General features: G+C 40.2%; 2 protein-coding genes across 3 annotated transcripts; both read left to right on the top strand.

Moving 5' to 3' along the window:
- Nucleotides 1-127: 127 nt before the first annotated feature.
- Nucleotides 128-4,843, top strand: ypel3 (yippee-like 3). 2 transcript variants are annotated; one of them, XM_026917286.3, is made up of 5 exons: nt 128-477; nt 1,946-2,064; nt 2,161-2,204; nt 2,295-2,403; nt 3,862-4,843. In XM_026917286.3, the coding sequence occupies exons 2-5, from the start codon at nt 1,948-1,950 to the stop codon at nt 3,949-3,951; spliced, it is 360 nt and encodes a 119-aa protein (XP_026773087.1). In that variant the 5' UTR covers nt 128-477; nt 1,946-1,947; the 3' UTR covers nt 3,952-4,843. The 2 variants fall into 2 exon arrangements, with proteins under 2 accessions (XP_026773087.1, XP_053095325.1); XM_053239350.1 differs by lacking the exon at nt 128-477 and adding an exon at nt 845-895.
- Nucleotides 4,844-7,298: 2,455 nt separating this feature from the next.
- Nucleotides 7,299-13,900, top strand: LOC113527922 (uncharacterized). Its single transcript, XM_026916099.3, has 12 exons — nt 7,299-7,593; nt 9,061-9,172; nt 9,281-9,374; nt 9,492-9,546; nt 9,629-9,769; nt 10,081-10,241; nt 10,360-10,458; nt 11,614-11,759; nt 11,870-12,041; nt 12,166-12,278; nt 12,973-13,057; nt 13,175-13,900. Exons 1-12 carry the CDS (start codon nt 7,476-7,478, stop codon nt 13,229-13,231), a joined length of 1,353 nt encoding a protein of 450 aa, XP_026771900.1. The 5' UTR covers nt 7,299-7,475; the 3' UTR covers nt 13,232-13,900.
- Nucleotides 13,901-14,803: the final 903 nt, after the last annotated feature.

Consider the following 14,803-nt stretch of genomic DNA (forward strand, 5'->3'; position numbering starts at 1 on the left):
GAAAGCTGCATCTGATTGGCTAACCTGGGTACCTGAATTCGCTCTCTAGATTCTGATTGGTCAGTGGTGGGTCACTTTTAGACCACGTGACGTGGGGAAGTTATTTAAGGCGGCGCGGTAAACAAACATCAACAGCAAATATTTTGGTGGCGTCGCAGCTTGTGAGCGCGCGCGCGCGTGTGTGTGTTAATATTTTTTTTTTTTTGTGCATTAACCGGTGGTGGTGTTTTTTTTATCGGCTCAGAAACAGAGTTTGGAGGAGGCTGGAAGGCGGAAAGTGAAGAAGAAGAAGAAGAAGAAGAAGCAGAGCGGAGGGACTGTAGTGGCAGACGTTTGTTTATTTGTTTTTGTTTGCTTGTTTTGGGAAAAGCAGAGTGACTTTCAGCTTTTCAGAACAGCGTCCACTTCTCATGTCTTTCAGCTGACTGACTGCTTTTTAATTACAGGATTTATCCCTCGCGAGTTGGTGATATTCAGGTGAGTCTGTGTTAATGTTTAGCTAGCTGTTTGTTGTTGCGTCCTGACTAGCTGCCTCGTGGACCTTCTGTTTGTTTATTTATTTATTTACTTGGCTTCATTTCCGCACTGTCGCTAGTTTGCTTTTTACAGCTCTGCATCTCCGTGTTCATTTAGAAATAAATGTTTGTCATGCTAGTCTAATGTGGTTTTAGTTTAGTTGTTTGCAGTGCAGTGTGTGTGTCTGTCTGGTTGTTTTTAGCTGCAGTATTGAGGCCTGTGACGTTGCGCAGCTTTGTAGCATGTTTTACTTCCGAATAATCATGACCAAAAATCAGTAACCTTCCATATAAACATCACTGCTGAATTGTCTTTATTTCAGCATTTCACCAATATCCTGTAACGCTTAGCACTGCTACAGTGAAGCCTACCAGGCCAAGTAGGTCAGACGGGTGTGTGTGTGTGAGTGTGAGAGAGGTTGAGTGAGTGAGAGAGGTTGAGTGAGTGAGTGAGTGAGTGTGTGTGTGTGAGGTTGAGTGAGTGAGTGAGTGTGTGTGTGTGAGGTTGAGTGAGTGAGTGAGTGTGTGTGTGTGAGGTTGAGTGAGTGAGTGAGTGTGTGTGTGTGAGGTTGAGTGTGTGAGGTTGAGTGTGTGAGGTTGAGTGTGTGAGGTTGAGTGTGTGAGGTTGAGTGTGTGAGGTTGAGTGTGTGAGGTTGAGTGTGTGAGGTTGAGTGTGGTTGTGTGAGTGTGTCTGTGTGAGGTTGAGTGTGGTTGTGTGAGTGTGTCTGTGTGAGGTTGAGTGTGGTTGTGTGAGTGTGTCTGTGTGAGGTTGAGTGTGGTTGAGTGAGTGTGTGTGTGTGTGAGGTTGAGTGTGGTTGAGGGTGTGTCTGTGTGTGAGGTTGAGTGTGGTTGAGGGTGTGTGTGTGAGGTTGAGTGTGTTTGAGTGAGTGTGTGTGAGAGGGTGAGGGTGACTGTAAGTGTGTGTGTGTGTGTGTGTGTGTGTGTGTGTGAGTGAGTCCTGTTGTGTCATTAAACCCGGAAGTGTAGCTTAGCTCAAGTTATTTCAACACGCTGCTGATAAAGTACACAAACACAGACCAGGTTTCAGTGATCACACATTTAACATCTTGTAGGCTGGAGATCGTTTCATTTTGTCACAGACCAGAAGTTTTCACTTTTTTGTACTGACATTAAGCACAGATTTATTTATATTAACATAAATCTGTCCGACTATTTACACATTAGACTCCTCTTTATTTAAATGTGTACAGTAATATTCTGGCTCTTCATTAGAGCCATTAAAATGTTGCCATCATTAATAGGTGGCTTGTTTTTGAGTTACTGAGGTTTAGATGATTTAATTCAAGTCACCAGTCAAGCAGCTTGAATGCCTCTAAGAACTCAGTAATAAAAATCATTTTGATAATAATAAGTTTTCTTAAGTCCTTTTGGAATTTGATCTGTTGACTGTTTCTCTTTTCTTTTTTCAGCCATGGTGAAAGAGACTAAAGCCAAAACTTTCCAGGCGTACCTCGACTCCTGTCACCGCCGTTACAGCTGCATCCACTGCCGCGCTCACCTAGCCAACCACGATGAGCTCATCTCCAAGGTGAGCTGACGTAAAGTGAAGGGCGGATGTGATTATCATAATATAGAAATTCAACTAATTTGTGAGCACAAGATTGAGGAACGTTTTCATTTTCAGTCTTTCCAAGGGAGCCAGGGTCGTGCCTATCTGTTCAACTCAGTGTGAGTATCCGACCGCTCCTGAAGTAGTAAATCTACTACGTTCGGTCATCTGGTTTTGTGTTTTATTCGGTGCCACTTGATGATTTTCAGGGTGAACGTGGGCTGTGGTCCGGCTGAGGAGAGGCTGCTGCTGACTGGACTGCATGCGGTGGCTGATATTTACTGTGAGAACTGTCACACCACTTTGGGCTGGAAATATGTAAGCACACCCTTAAACACACTCTGAGGCACTTACTCGGTGTGTTTGCCTGTCCTGTACCACAGCGCTGTTGAATGGTTGATTCTGGTTGTTCAGAAGTTGTTTTGTTTAATACAACAGCAGCTCTGACAGTAGTTTTGGCTGTGAGACATATCACAGGTTTTTTTTATTAATGCACATGGATTACGGTGGACTTTCCATAAAATATAAAAGTAATAAAAATGCAACTGTCTAATTTAACAAAGAAAAACATAGTCTCCATTGTTAGCACTTTGTAAAAGTAAGTTTTATACCACAGAAGAGTCTTCAGGGCTTTGCAGATTAAATGTGACTATAAACAGATAGATGTACAACATCTAGTTCAGTAATAATAATTAAAACTAGTATTCGTTAGCAATTTTCGTATAAGAGGAATTGAACACTTGGGGATGTGGTGTTATTGGAAAATAATTTGGGATGATTTACTTGTGGTAGCTCAGTGGTTAAGACATTGGACTTCTGATCGGAAGGTTGAGAGTTCAAATCCCAGCACCACCAAGCTGCCACTGCTGGGCCCTTGAGCAAGGCCCTTAACCCTCAGCTGCATAAATGAGATAATTGTAAGTCGCTCTGGATAAGGGCGTCTGCCAAATGCCATAAATGTAAATACTTATTACAGCATGCCCCAAGCATCTTATTCCTCACATATCTGAATTTGGCAGTTGCCAGAGTGTTCCTCTAAACAGCGTACTGAGATATCTTTGATTGGATTTCAGGAAATCAAATTGTGACGTAGACTTTAGGCCACAAATCTGGTTATTCTACATCTGTGCAGTGGATGAAGGAAAAGAGGTCGTCTGTGTGTTTGGATAAAAATAGAGAGCGATCAAAGAAGCACAGTGTTACATGCAATGTGCAAGAATTCAAACTCCCAAATATTTACCATTATAGCACCTTGTTAGCAGCCAGGAACCTAAAGTCAGTTGTGCTTTCAACCAAACGACAACAAAAGTGCCCAACATGATGGATTTCGATGTATATTGTTTACATTGAGAAAACATGTTAGTTGTGTGAATATCATAGTGTCATGTGATTAAAAACTAACTATTACAATTTTACTAGAAATTTACTTTGTATAAAAGGCTTAATATCTAATCTTTGGGGAAATTTAGAAAGTAATATTGCTATCAGTGTTATTCTCCTAGCTGGATGATAAAATACCACTTGATCTTAGGAAGTAGCAAAACTTCCACCTTGCTACAGGAACATGTGTTTAAGTATTTAAATTACACAGCATTACTAAAATAATTCACATGATTGACAGACTGAAGAAATGATTATTCTCCTGCAGTTATCTGTTTATTATCTACATGTAAACACACTTACTGTCTTGAGCTCCGAGACTATGTGAGCTGCTCTCTGTGCTTGAACCAACTGAAGTGCTTTATCTCAGACTTGATTATTTCTGTCTCTCTACAGGAGCAGGCGTTTGAGTTGAGTCAGAAGTATAAGGAGGGAAAGTACATTATCGAACTTTCCCACATGATTAAGGACAATGGCTGGGACTGAAGCTCTCAGTGCCTACCATCAGCATGATACACTTTTTTTTATACACATTACTATTGTTTTTGCATTACTATTGAGCACTTTTTTTCATCCTTGATAACCCAGTTCATCTGTTTTACATTTAAATGTGATTGAAAATCCATAAGATCGTAAGTTAAGAGCCTATGCGTTTGAGAGATGTACAAAAACGTTAGGAGCTTAACTTAATCTCCAAAACTTTGCTGGAAATTAAATACACAGCTTTTCAGATCCAGTCCATTTAGTGTAATTTGCAAGTCTGGGCAAAATATTGACCTTTATTGAAAGGTCCAGTGACTTTTTCTTTCCATTTTTAGGTTCAGGTTTAAAAGCACGAGGTAGCAGATGTGATTATTTCGGATAAATGTTTTACGCTGCATTATTTTGTGGTATCTACCACTTGAGGTATCAGTTTTATTTCAGTGTGAAGTGCATTGAGAGACTGAAGACAATGTGCAATATGTGTGTGTGTGTGTTTGTGTGTGTGTGTGTGTGCGTGCGTGCGTGTGCATGTGTTTGAGCTAGTGAAAGTGTTTCTCTTAATGTTGTCATTTTTCTTTTAAATGTTTCAAGGTATAAAGGAATCCTGTGAATGTTAAGGGGTTGTAGCATGTAGGCCGTATGGTGTACATTGTTTCCTGAGACACCTCAGTTACAGCTTAATTTAGAATGTAATTGTGACTTTTTGCTTGAGGAAATATAAATACAGTCATTTGATCATGGTCGAATCTGAAAGTTAGTAGCAAATGTCTGTAAATGCTAAATCATTTAGGTTTATTTTATCAACTGGTGTGTTATTAAATTGTGATGAATATATGTTGACTTTAGTGTATGTAAATACAGAATATATAAATAAAAATAAAAGAATTGTTACTCACATGTTGTGGTGTTAAGTTTGTAAGTTGTATATACAGTTTGGGTGGCAGTGGTGCAGCAGGTAGCATTGCAGCTTCACTGCTCCAGGGTCCCTGGATTCGGGCCTGAGCTTGGGTTACTGTGTGTGTGGAGTTTCTGTGCAAGTTTCGCCTTGTGTCCATGTGGGTTTCCCACAGGTTCTCCAGTTTCCTCCCACAAACATGCTGGTAGGTGGAGTAGATAAATTGCTTCTGTGTGATGTGCACTGAGATGGATGTTACTCTCATTCATGGTGTATTCCTGCTTCATGCCCAGTGTTCCCAGGATAGGCTCGGGATCCATCGTGACCCTGACCAGGATGAAGTGGTTACTGAAAGTGAATGAGTACATGCAGTTTGACTAAAACTGTTTTTATCCAAAGCAACTTGTGCTTCAATCCAACCTGTGACACAAGCTGAAATGTTTTTGCCAAATTTTCTCAGTCTGATCCTGCACAAGAATATATGTGGTTAAATCCACAAATGAGAAATTTGGTGCATGCACATGAAGTTTTTGACTCCATGATCATTACTTGTTAAACGCATCTTAATGTCAGCTATAAATGAGTCACATTAATGATTGATTGAATTGACCAATTCCTTGAAATCGGTTTCAAAGAAACAAATGTTCAATTCATTTTTGCTTCCAAATTGTGTAACATTTTGGCTTATGGAAGCCTGTGCACAAAGAGAAAGTTCATGAAAACATTCTGCATGCCAGCCAATTGTTTATGATCAATATTTTGTAACACATTTTAGGAACCCTGTTTCCTGGCTTTTGTAAAAGAGCAGAGTAATTTTCTGATAGCCTAAAGTTCAAGGCCAAAGCATAATGGCATTTACTGACTCCTCCAAAAAGCATATAAAATTACTTCAGCTATAAATAAATAAATAAATAAATAAATAAAAATAATAATAATAATGAAGGAAAAGGGTAACCTTGATATAAGGCTAGAAAATCAGATACAGTGAACTGTGTTTTCTGCACATGCATAACGCTTCCTATGATGCCTTCTGTTCCATAACCAGCATTTATTATTGTTATTATTATTATCATCATCATCTCTTCTCTAACTGTAAGTTCAGGAAAACTAGGAACCAGCACTGAGAAAAGATCTCCATAGTCTATTTATTTAAAACTTGAAATGATCTCCATCTACTGGTTAAACTACACTATTAGGTAACGAGTCTCATTACACTAGTCCAATATCAAGATGGCCTAAAAAAAAAAATATCAGTTTCATGACCACTAACACTACAACAACCCCTCTTAACTGCATTCATATATTGGTATTAATCTGAAATGTACACTATATGGTTAAACATATGTGGACACCTGACCATGACACCTATATGTGCTTGAATATGCTATTCCAAAGGCATGGCATTAATATTAATAGTTATATGTTATATTCTCCACTCTTCTGGGAAGTCTCTTCACTAGATTTTGGAGCATAGCTGTGAGGATTTGTGATCATTCAGCCATAGGAGCGTTAGTGAGGTCAGGTACTGATGTTGGATGAGGAGGTCTGGGGTGCAGTCGGTGTTCCAGTTCATCCCAAAGGTGTTGAGTGGGGTTGAGGTCAGGGCTCTGTGCAGCACACTCGAGTTCTTCCACTCCAACCTTAACACACCATGTCTTCATGAACCTCGCTTTGTGCACAGGGGCATTGTCATGCTGAAATATGTTTGGGCCTCTTAGTTCCAGTGAAGGTAAATTGTAATGTTACAGTGTACAAAGACATCCTATACAGTCCTGTGCCTCCAACTTTGTGTGCAACAGTTTGGGGAAGAACCACATCTGGGTGTGATGGTGAGGCGCCCACATGCTTTTGGCCATATAGTGTACATGTTGGAATGGAAGTGAAATGGATTTACTGGGGATTTTATGTCATGAATCTACACAAAATATCCCATAATATTAAAGTGGGGGGATCAATACAGTTTGTAGAATTATTTACAAAGAAAACTGTACAAGTTGTGATTGCAGTAAGTATTCATCACGTTGCTTTGAAACCCCTAAGTTAGATATTTTGGAAAGAGACACGGCTACAGCATCAGGTTTTATCTTATTCATGAAGATTTCCACATCATTAGTACATTTTGCCAGCAGCTGTGTTTATGGCCCTGAGTTTATTGCTCTATTTTGCCCCCTAGTGGAGTAACAGAGACTAGCTCTTTTATTAAACCTTTCAATTCCGTTATGGTCCAAAACACGTTTTTAATACAAAACACAGGTTTTAAATTAAATTAATGCTCTTTTATCGGCCATGTGCTGTATATCCGATACCCCTGCTTTAACTAAAACAGATAAACAGTAGCTTTCATTTCAAGCCCCAGGTGGTTACCGTACAACCCCGTATATACGCGCACTACAGTTTTTACTTCAGTAGTTACGGGACCTGCCGCAAACCAATCGGAGGATAACTACAAATCCCAGACGACTTTGCGAGCGTCGGTTGACGTGGCTGGCGTTGTTGAGGATACCGGGCCGGTTTAAACTCAGTTCAGCCGTTGGGTGCGCGTCCTCCTCCGGTTAGCTGGTTAAGAAGCGGGTTCTTGTACGTCTTCCTTCTTGAGGCTCCGCCGTCTGGCTCTGTGTAGCTGCGTCAGGAAATGTCGGGGAAAATGAAGAGCAGGAACGCGGCGAACGCGGACTCGGTGCCGGGCAGTGTGTCCTGCGATGAGCGCATCCTGAAGGACTGCCATCAGATGTACATTGATACAGAAAGCGGTAATAAATCACTAATTCTACTCCAGTTTAGCTGTTTTACTTTATCCTCAAAGCTAACAGTGGCTCCACGCTAACACCAGTTAGCCGGCTCGCGCTCTGCTTGCTGCTTTTTGCTAAAGCGAGTTTGAACAAAGTGAATTCATTTTAACTGAAATTAGCGGATTTAATCCTGAATATTCTTCTTTATTCTTTATATTAACTTGTAATAATGTTGTTTATAGTACTCTTTAGCTTGTTTGTTTCTCTTAAACTCTCTGAGAGACTGTTAAAGATTCAAAGGAGGCAAATAAGAGCGACTTTCAGCAGCAGTCCAGTTTCTTCCAGTTTCTTGCTCCTGCCCTTCTGCATTTTTTAAGGCTCTCATCATGACTCCTGATTCTTCTCAAGCTTTTACTTTAAATAATAGCAAAACTTGCAGTTTTACAAAAGACAAGAAAGAAATTCATGATGATTTAAATTTCCCTTCCCAGTTTTTTTTTTATTAAAAAGTTTTGTTAAAACATTTTGGTTTAGTCTGAAATCATTTCATTTTCGCTTACAAATTTCATTTAAAAACATGCCAGTTAAACCAGATTCATTTAATATTAATACAATACCGTTGAGTGCAAAAGTTTGCACACCCCTCCCTCTGAATGGCCAGAAGAGATTATGTATCTCTACTTTACAATTTGTGCAAGAAGTGAAATGTAGGAATGACCTGCTGTGATAATGGCAAATCAGAAGAGAGATTTTTTTTTTTCCCATCTGTACTTATTCCAGGAACACCTATGAAAATAAACACCTGAAATGTCTACATCCATTCATGTCATCCATTCATCTGTCTATCCTTCAATACTTCCTTCCATCCTTACTTGCTTTTGTCTGTGCTTTCATCTGTTTTCTTGGCTGTCCTGCCTTCCGTAAGTCTGTCCATACTTCCATAACTGTTTTATCCTGATCAGGGTTGTGGGAGTACACTCTGACTCGGACCACACACACACACACACACACACACACACACAGTTGAAGAAGAGCACAAAACTGAAGTACATTTTAGATTTACAAAAATATTCCCTGTCCATCAGTAATGTCATTCATTTTTTCTTTCATTCATCTTCCTGGGAAAACTGGGAAACCTGGACAGAACACAAGGTGTTCCATACACACACAACCGCACACTCAGTCACACCTAGGGACAATTTAGTGTAGCCGATCCACCTCCCAAACCAGAAAAACATGAGGAAAGGCACTCAGACACACACAGTAACCCGAGCTCAGGATAAATTATGAATCAAATAAAATTATTGTCTTAATATTGGCCTGAGGGTGTGCAAACTTTTGCATGTAACTTGACAAAGTTTGTAGCATTGCACCATTCAGCCTGCTGGATTTTCCCCAGCATATAGAGTCTAGTCTAAGAGCAGCTGTGGTTTGATGACTTTGATGAAATAATTAACGCTGTTATTTTCTTATTTTCTGCATTTGTAGGATTAATAGCAATAGCTCAGTCTGTTGGCGTGACTTTGCTGCCTCCCAGGAAGAAGATCACCGTGATGCTGATGGGAAACCACTCAGCTGGAAAAAGCTCCTTCATTAACTGGTATACATGTGTGTTTTTACATGTTTTATGCTTGAAAGACTTTAGAGGATGTGCTGTTTGGGAGATTTTTGTCTAAGCCACTGATTCTTCTCAAACGTTTTGTTTTAGGTACATAGAGGAGCACATCCAAAGGACAGGAGTCGCGATTGAGACGCAGGGCTTCACATTTGTTACTAGCGGGCGTAAAAGGGAGTCGCTCACGGTAAATAAAACATTGTGGCATGAAATCGGGAATATCTTCTGAAGTTTAATGAGAGGTTGTGGCTGAAATTATTGCCATTTTTGTTTCTGGTTTGACCTTTCACCTCTGCTTGTTTAGGGTAATGCAACTCTCCACCTGTATCCTCACTTTAAACCACTTCAGGAGTTTAAAGGTGAGTAACCAAAACCCGTTGTTAAATAAATATCTTGCACTTGACATGTGTGTTCTGACTCTCTTCTCTCTGTGTGTCTCAGGTGTATCTGAATACGTTGGCACTGAGATCTGCACTTCTCGGCAGAAGCGTTTCAGTTTGGTGACTTTTGTGGACACTCCTGGACTGGTGGACGGAGATATGAAGTACCCCTTTGATGTGGACCAGGCCATCCTTTGGCTAGGTGGGATTTGTTTTGTGTTATGTCTGAGCGTCAGACTCTTATCTCAGAGTCTGTACGGTGATGATACAGGAGAGACCTGAAAACTATTTTAATGCTTTTCTGCTTTCTCAGCTGCACCAGCAGTCTGTCAAACTGTGTATGAAATTTACGTGGCACTAAAGCAAAGGAAACACTGACAGGATGTATTCCTTTCTGCCTGCCAGGATTTTCTTCTTAGCAGTGTTGGGACTCTGTTGTCTAATGGTCTTCCTTGACTTTTTAATCCATATGATGTTAGCTACATGTGTTACAGTGATGTTTCTCGTCTTTAGGTGATGTGTCTGATTTGATCCTGGTCTTCTTCGACCCAATGGGACAGGCTCTGTGCAAACGCACACTCAACATCGTGGAGCAGCTGAACGAAAGGCAGGGAGATCGACTCCGCTTTTACCTCAGCAAAGCTGACGAGGCTGGAGGAGAGTCAGACAGACAGGTGTGAGGTGGTGGTGTTAGTGCTAGTCCTTTTTTCTCTTGTTTCTCTTGAATTTGTGGAATCATTGAGATTCAGCACTTTGTCAGACCTAATGGCATGTCGTGATTGCTTGTTACAGAGAGTGATGATGCAGATTGTGCAAGAGTTGTGTAAACGTCCAGGACTCAACAAGTGTGGCTTTGACATGCCTACCATCTATATCCCCAATCCCAACAAGGTACTATCAGCACGCACACTCTTACTCAAAACACACCTAGCTTGGACCTTAAGAACAATGTACCAATAATAAACTATCCTATTATTTACTAAAGTAGCTAATAATTAGTCCCATTGTGTTTGACATATGAGTCAGACCAGACCAGTGACTGTATACAGTACATGGGTGGATGTTGTGACAGGGGTTTAAAAGTGAAGCAGAAATGTCACTGAGGTCCTCTAGTGGCTGGTTGCGGTACAGTTTTTAACCGTGTCCATTCCCATGTTAGTAAATGGGACACGAGCCAAATTTACATTAAGTTATATCTTGCCATTATTTTCAGGAATAGTGTTTCTGTTGTTTTTACAAGTTCAACTGACCTTGATATGTTCCCCAATGTTTTTTCTTATGATATGTGTTTTATAGAAGTTGATGAATTGATTGACAATTTTGGACATGACAGGCAAGCCTCATGAACACACACACACACACACACACACACACACACACACACACACACACACACTTTCCAACATGAACCTGAAGCTCTTGACACTTCCGCAGCAAAGCCATGTCTAGTTCTGCTGTAAACTGTTGTAACAGACCCTCATTTGGGAGTTTTTGCAGTTTCTGGTATGTGGCTCATTTTGAGGTCTAAGCTAGCTCATTGTACTGATTATTATAACTCACAAACCGGTGGGCGAGAGGTGTACACACTGTCCGACAGGCCGTATCTACTGCGCAGACTCTGGCTCCGGTTTTCACAAGATGGCGACTCTCAGTTCGACCAAAAAATGCTTCAAAACCGCAAAATGCGTGTAAATTGCACCATGTTGTTGGCTAATATACAGTATATAGTCATTGTACCAAACCCAGACACATTTACCTACTCCCGAGAGGTGCAGCTAGGTTTTTATGTCTAAGGCTATAATTAGGATATTGTGAGTTCATGCCTGGGTGGAAAGGATGGTGTTTTCTATTGTTGCCCACCGATGGACAACACATCTGTGAGCTCATGTATACAGAACAGGACATTTAGTGCTCTCCTCATTGAGTGGTGTTAGATGAGCAACAGTTGTTTCACATGTGATTTTAGGGTACAGAAATACTACTCAGCTGTAAAATTGCAAAATTGCAATTGTATCTTCTTATCCTTTTAATCAATTTTGTCCACAGCCCAGTCGATGTGTCAATCAGATTGAGGAGGTGTGTCGCACCATAGAGAAGACCATAAACCAGACAGTGCAGAACACACTCAACACACTGGAGAAGGACTGCGAGCTCATCTGCAAGGCTATTACTGATACGCTCAACAACGACCGGTAGTAAAATGAACAGTTGGATGTTCTGGAGATGTAATGTGAACCTACACCCAAACGATACAGATGTTACACAGTGGTCAGCCATGTTGTTTGTGCACTAAAACCCACAGGCAGTGCAGTATGGAGAACAGGCGTGCCCGGTGTAAGAGCTGTGTTTTGAGCCTGCTGGGCTTCAGCGTGCCCTTACTGCTGCTCCTCGCTCTGGTGCTTGGCAGTCTGTCCAGAGAAGTGCTGGAGCTAGCACTGGGTGCTGAGGGCACTGAGACACTCTCGCTCTATCTGGTGAGTGTGTATGTTAGCACGTGTTTTTTGTTTGAAGAGAACCAGTGAAGTGATCATGTGGCAAGATTTCAGTGTGTATATCTCCTCTTTTATATATTTGCTTGTGTCTTATCTCTCTTTTTAGGCTCCAGTAGTGAAGGCGTCTGAATCTCTGTCTGTGGAAACACAGCTGTATGTTTGTGGTGGCCTTGTACTGCTCTCCTTCATCCTCCTTATCCTCGCTCGCTTCTCTTCCTGGTTAGTAAATCTGTGTGCCTTAAGGCTGTCTCAACAGATTTCACAATTTGAGTCCTATTCGTGGAGTCCATGTTATTATTTTAGGCTTGTTATTTTAGAATTAAGGCAAAAAGGACAAAAAAAGCAACTAAAAAAGCAGCTTCATCCTCCAAACCGCTACATCCTTCATTCTTAAGACTTTCCCGTGCCAGCAAACTTGTATATAGAGGTTATTGCTTTACCTCTATCTGTTACAGCATGACGACACTGGTGACTCCTTCCAAAAATGTTAAATAAGTCTCTTTACACAAAATGTGACCATATAAATTGTTTCTTTATTAAATAAAACATTTTTTTAAAATCTGTTTACTATTAAGCTTAGATTACGTGGAGTGTTATTTTAGAGATAATAGCATATTAGAATGAGTGCATTAATATAAATATGTGATTTATCAACTATATCCACAACATAAAATATTACTGTTTAAAAGGGATTTTGAAACATTAAAGTGTATGATACAATTGTTGCCTCTTCATGTTTTTTTTTTTTCTTTTTCTTTGAAAAGTGATTTTCACTTTCTATGGAGTGAGATGAACAAATGATTACAAACACAACTGGAACTTCGTTTTAAAATCAGATTTGACAGTCTTAATGTTTGTGTGTTTTGTTGTGCCTCTGCCATTTTCTTGCTTATCTGTTTCTTTGTGTCTACAGCACAAGGCCAACTCTGTCCGGAAAACAAAAGAGGCAGTTGCAGGAAAAACTGGAGTATGTGCAGGAGGTGGTGAAAACTAAAAAGGTAGTGTGTGGGTGTTTTTAAACAAGGCAATATACCAAGGGTGTATAAATATAATAAATATACAGCATATTTACAGATACATATACAGTATCTTAAACTCTGTGTGTAAATCCACAGAAAAAGCTGTATGAGGAGTATCTCCGGCAGAGCGTTGGTGATCAGGATATGGACTAAGGTTTTCGGTTGAAGATCTACTGGAGTGATGAATGGAAAGAGCAGTGAACAAGTAAAGAAATCAATAAGGACATCAGTAACCACTAAACATTCCTGCACTGTAGAAGAACAATGGTAACGTAGACTCGAGCTTTCCAGGATCACCCTCCAGACGATACACACCAGCATCTTTCAACACTGTTGGGGGCAGAAGTGAATTTATCAACTATTTATCAATGTTTTTCTTTCCTCATATTGCCAACGCAATGTGCTGAAGGTTGCTGTTTTGGCACGCACTTAGAACATGTCCCAGCCAAGGCATGCACTGTTCAGTATTTTTTAACAATCTTATTAACCTATCAAATTCTCTCCACTACAACCTTACAGCATTGCATCATGTGTTTTGAACCGAATGCCTCGCACTGCCTTTATGTGCATCATGTTGTGCATCAGTTGAGCTATTTTGAAGTTCTCATTCCAACATGAAGCTTAAAAATGTGTACCTCACTGTATCACTGTCTAATTTTAACACAACAAAAAGAAGTGATCATTTATTGTTTACAGTACAACATCCAAATGAATCATTTTACTAAACAAGAATAAACAGTGTTTGTATGCCTTTGTCATTTTTACTGGTTTCTTATTGTACCTCTGATAATAAAGTAAAATAAAATATACAATCTGATCAAATATATTGCTTCTTTAGTGAATTTCTTGAACTCTCCCCTAGCATTAAAGGTGAATATCTCTGGCTTCTTCACAGTTTTGTCTAGGGGCTGTTGGCAGAATCCTAAATTGCTCCCTGGACATAGTAGTGCACTAAGTGACAGTAGAACCTGACTGACATGAGGTTATTTTTTTTGGGGGGCGTAATGGGAAATGTGCTACTTTTTTTTTTTTTTTTTTTTATAGTGCAAGAATAATGGCATTACCTTCATCTACAAATAAAGGGGAAAGACAGAGTGAGAAAGAGAATCGACTTAAAAGAGCTGACTCATAGAGCCGACATGTCACTACTCCAGTTGGGGTTTAAACCCACTCAGATTTTTTTTTTTTTATCAAGAACATTATTCCTTCCATCCATTTTCTGTACTGCTTGTCCTACAAGGGTTCACTGCTTAACCTGGAGCTTATCGCAGGCGACACAGGGCACAAGGCAGGAGACACCTTGGACGGGTGCCAACCCATTACAGGGCACAACTGCACACACGCTCGCACACTACAGACAATTTGGAAATGCCAGTCAGCCTACAACGCATGTCTTTGGACTGGGGGAGGAAACCGGAGTACCCAGAGGAAACCCCTGAAGCACTGGGAGAACATGCAAACATTATTGTAGTCACTAAATTAATGATAGGGAATTGATGCTTTCTACCTAATAGTATTGACAGCCAAACCAGTAATATAACATCTTAAGCATTATTTATGAGTGTTTAGAAATGGTGTGATTTAACCCTTTCTTTCTATGTAACCTATATGCATTCACAAGGACTTACATTCAGAACGAACAGGCAAACAGTTTTATCGACTTGCTCGACCTGGTTTGAGTGTAAAATACATTAAAAAGCTGAAAAACCAAATTTGTTTGTGAAG

Source organism: Pangasianodon hypophthalmus, chromosome 13 (assembly GCF_027358585.1).
Source record: "Pangasianodon hypophthalmus isolate fPanHyp1 chromosome 13, fPanHyp1.pri, whole genome shotgun sequence".
NCBI classification, from domain to species: domain Eukaryota; kingdom Metazoa; phylum Chordata; class Actinopteri; order Siluriformes; family Pangasiidae; genus Pangasianodon; species Pangasianodon hypophthalmus.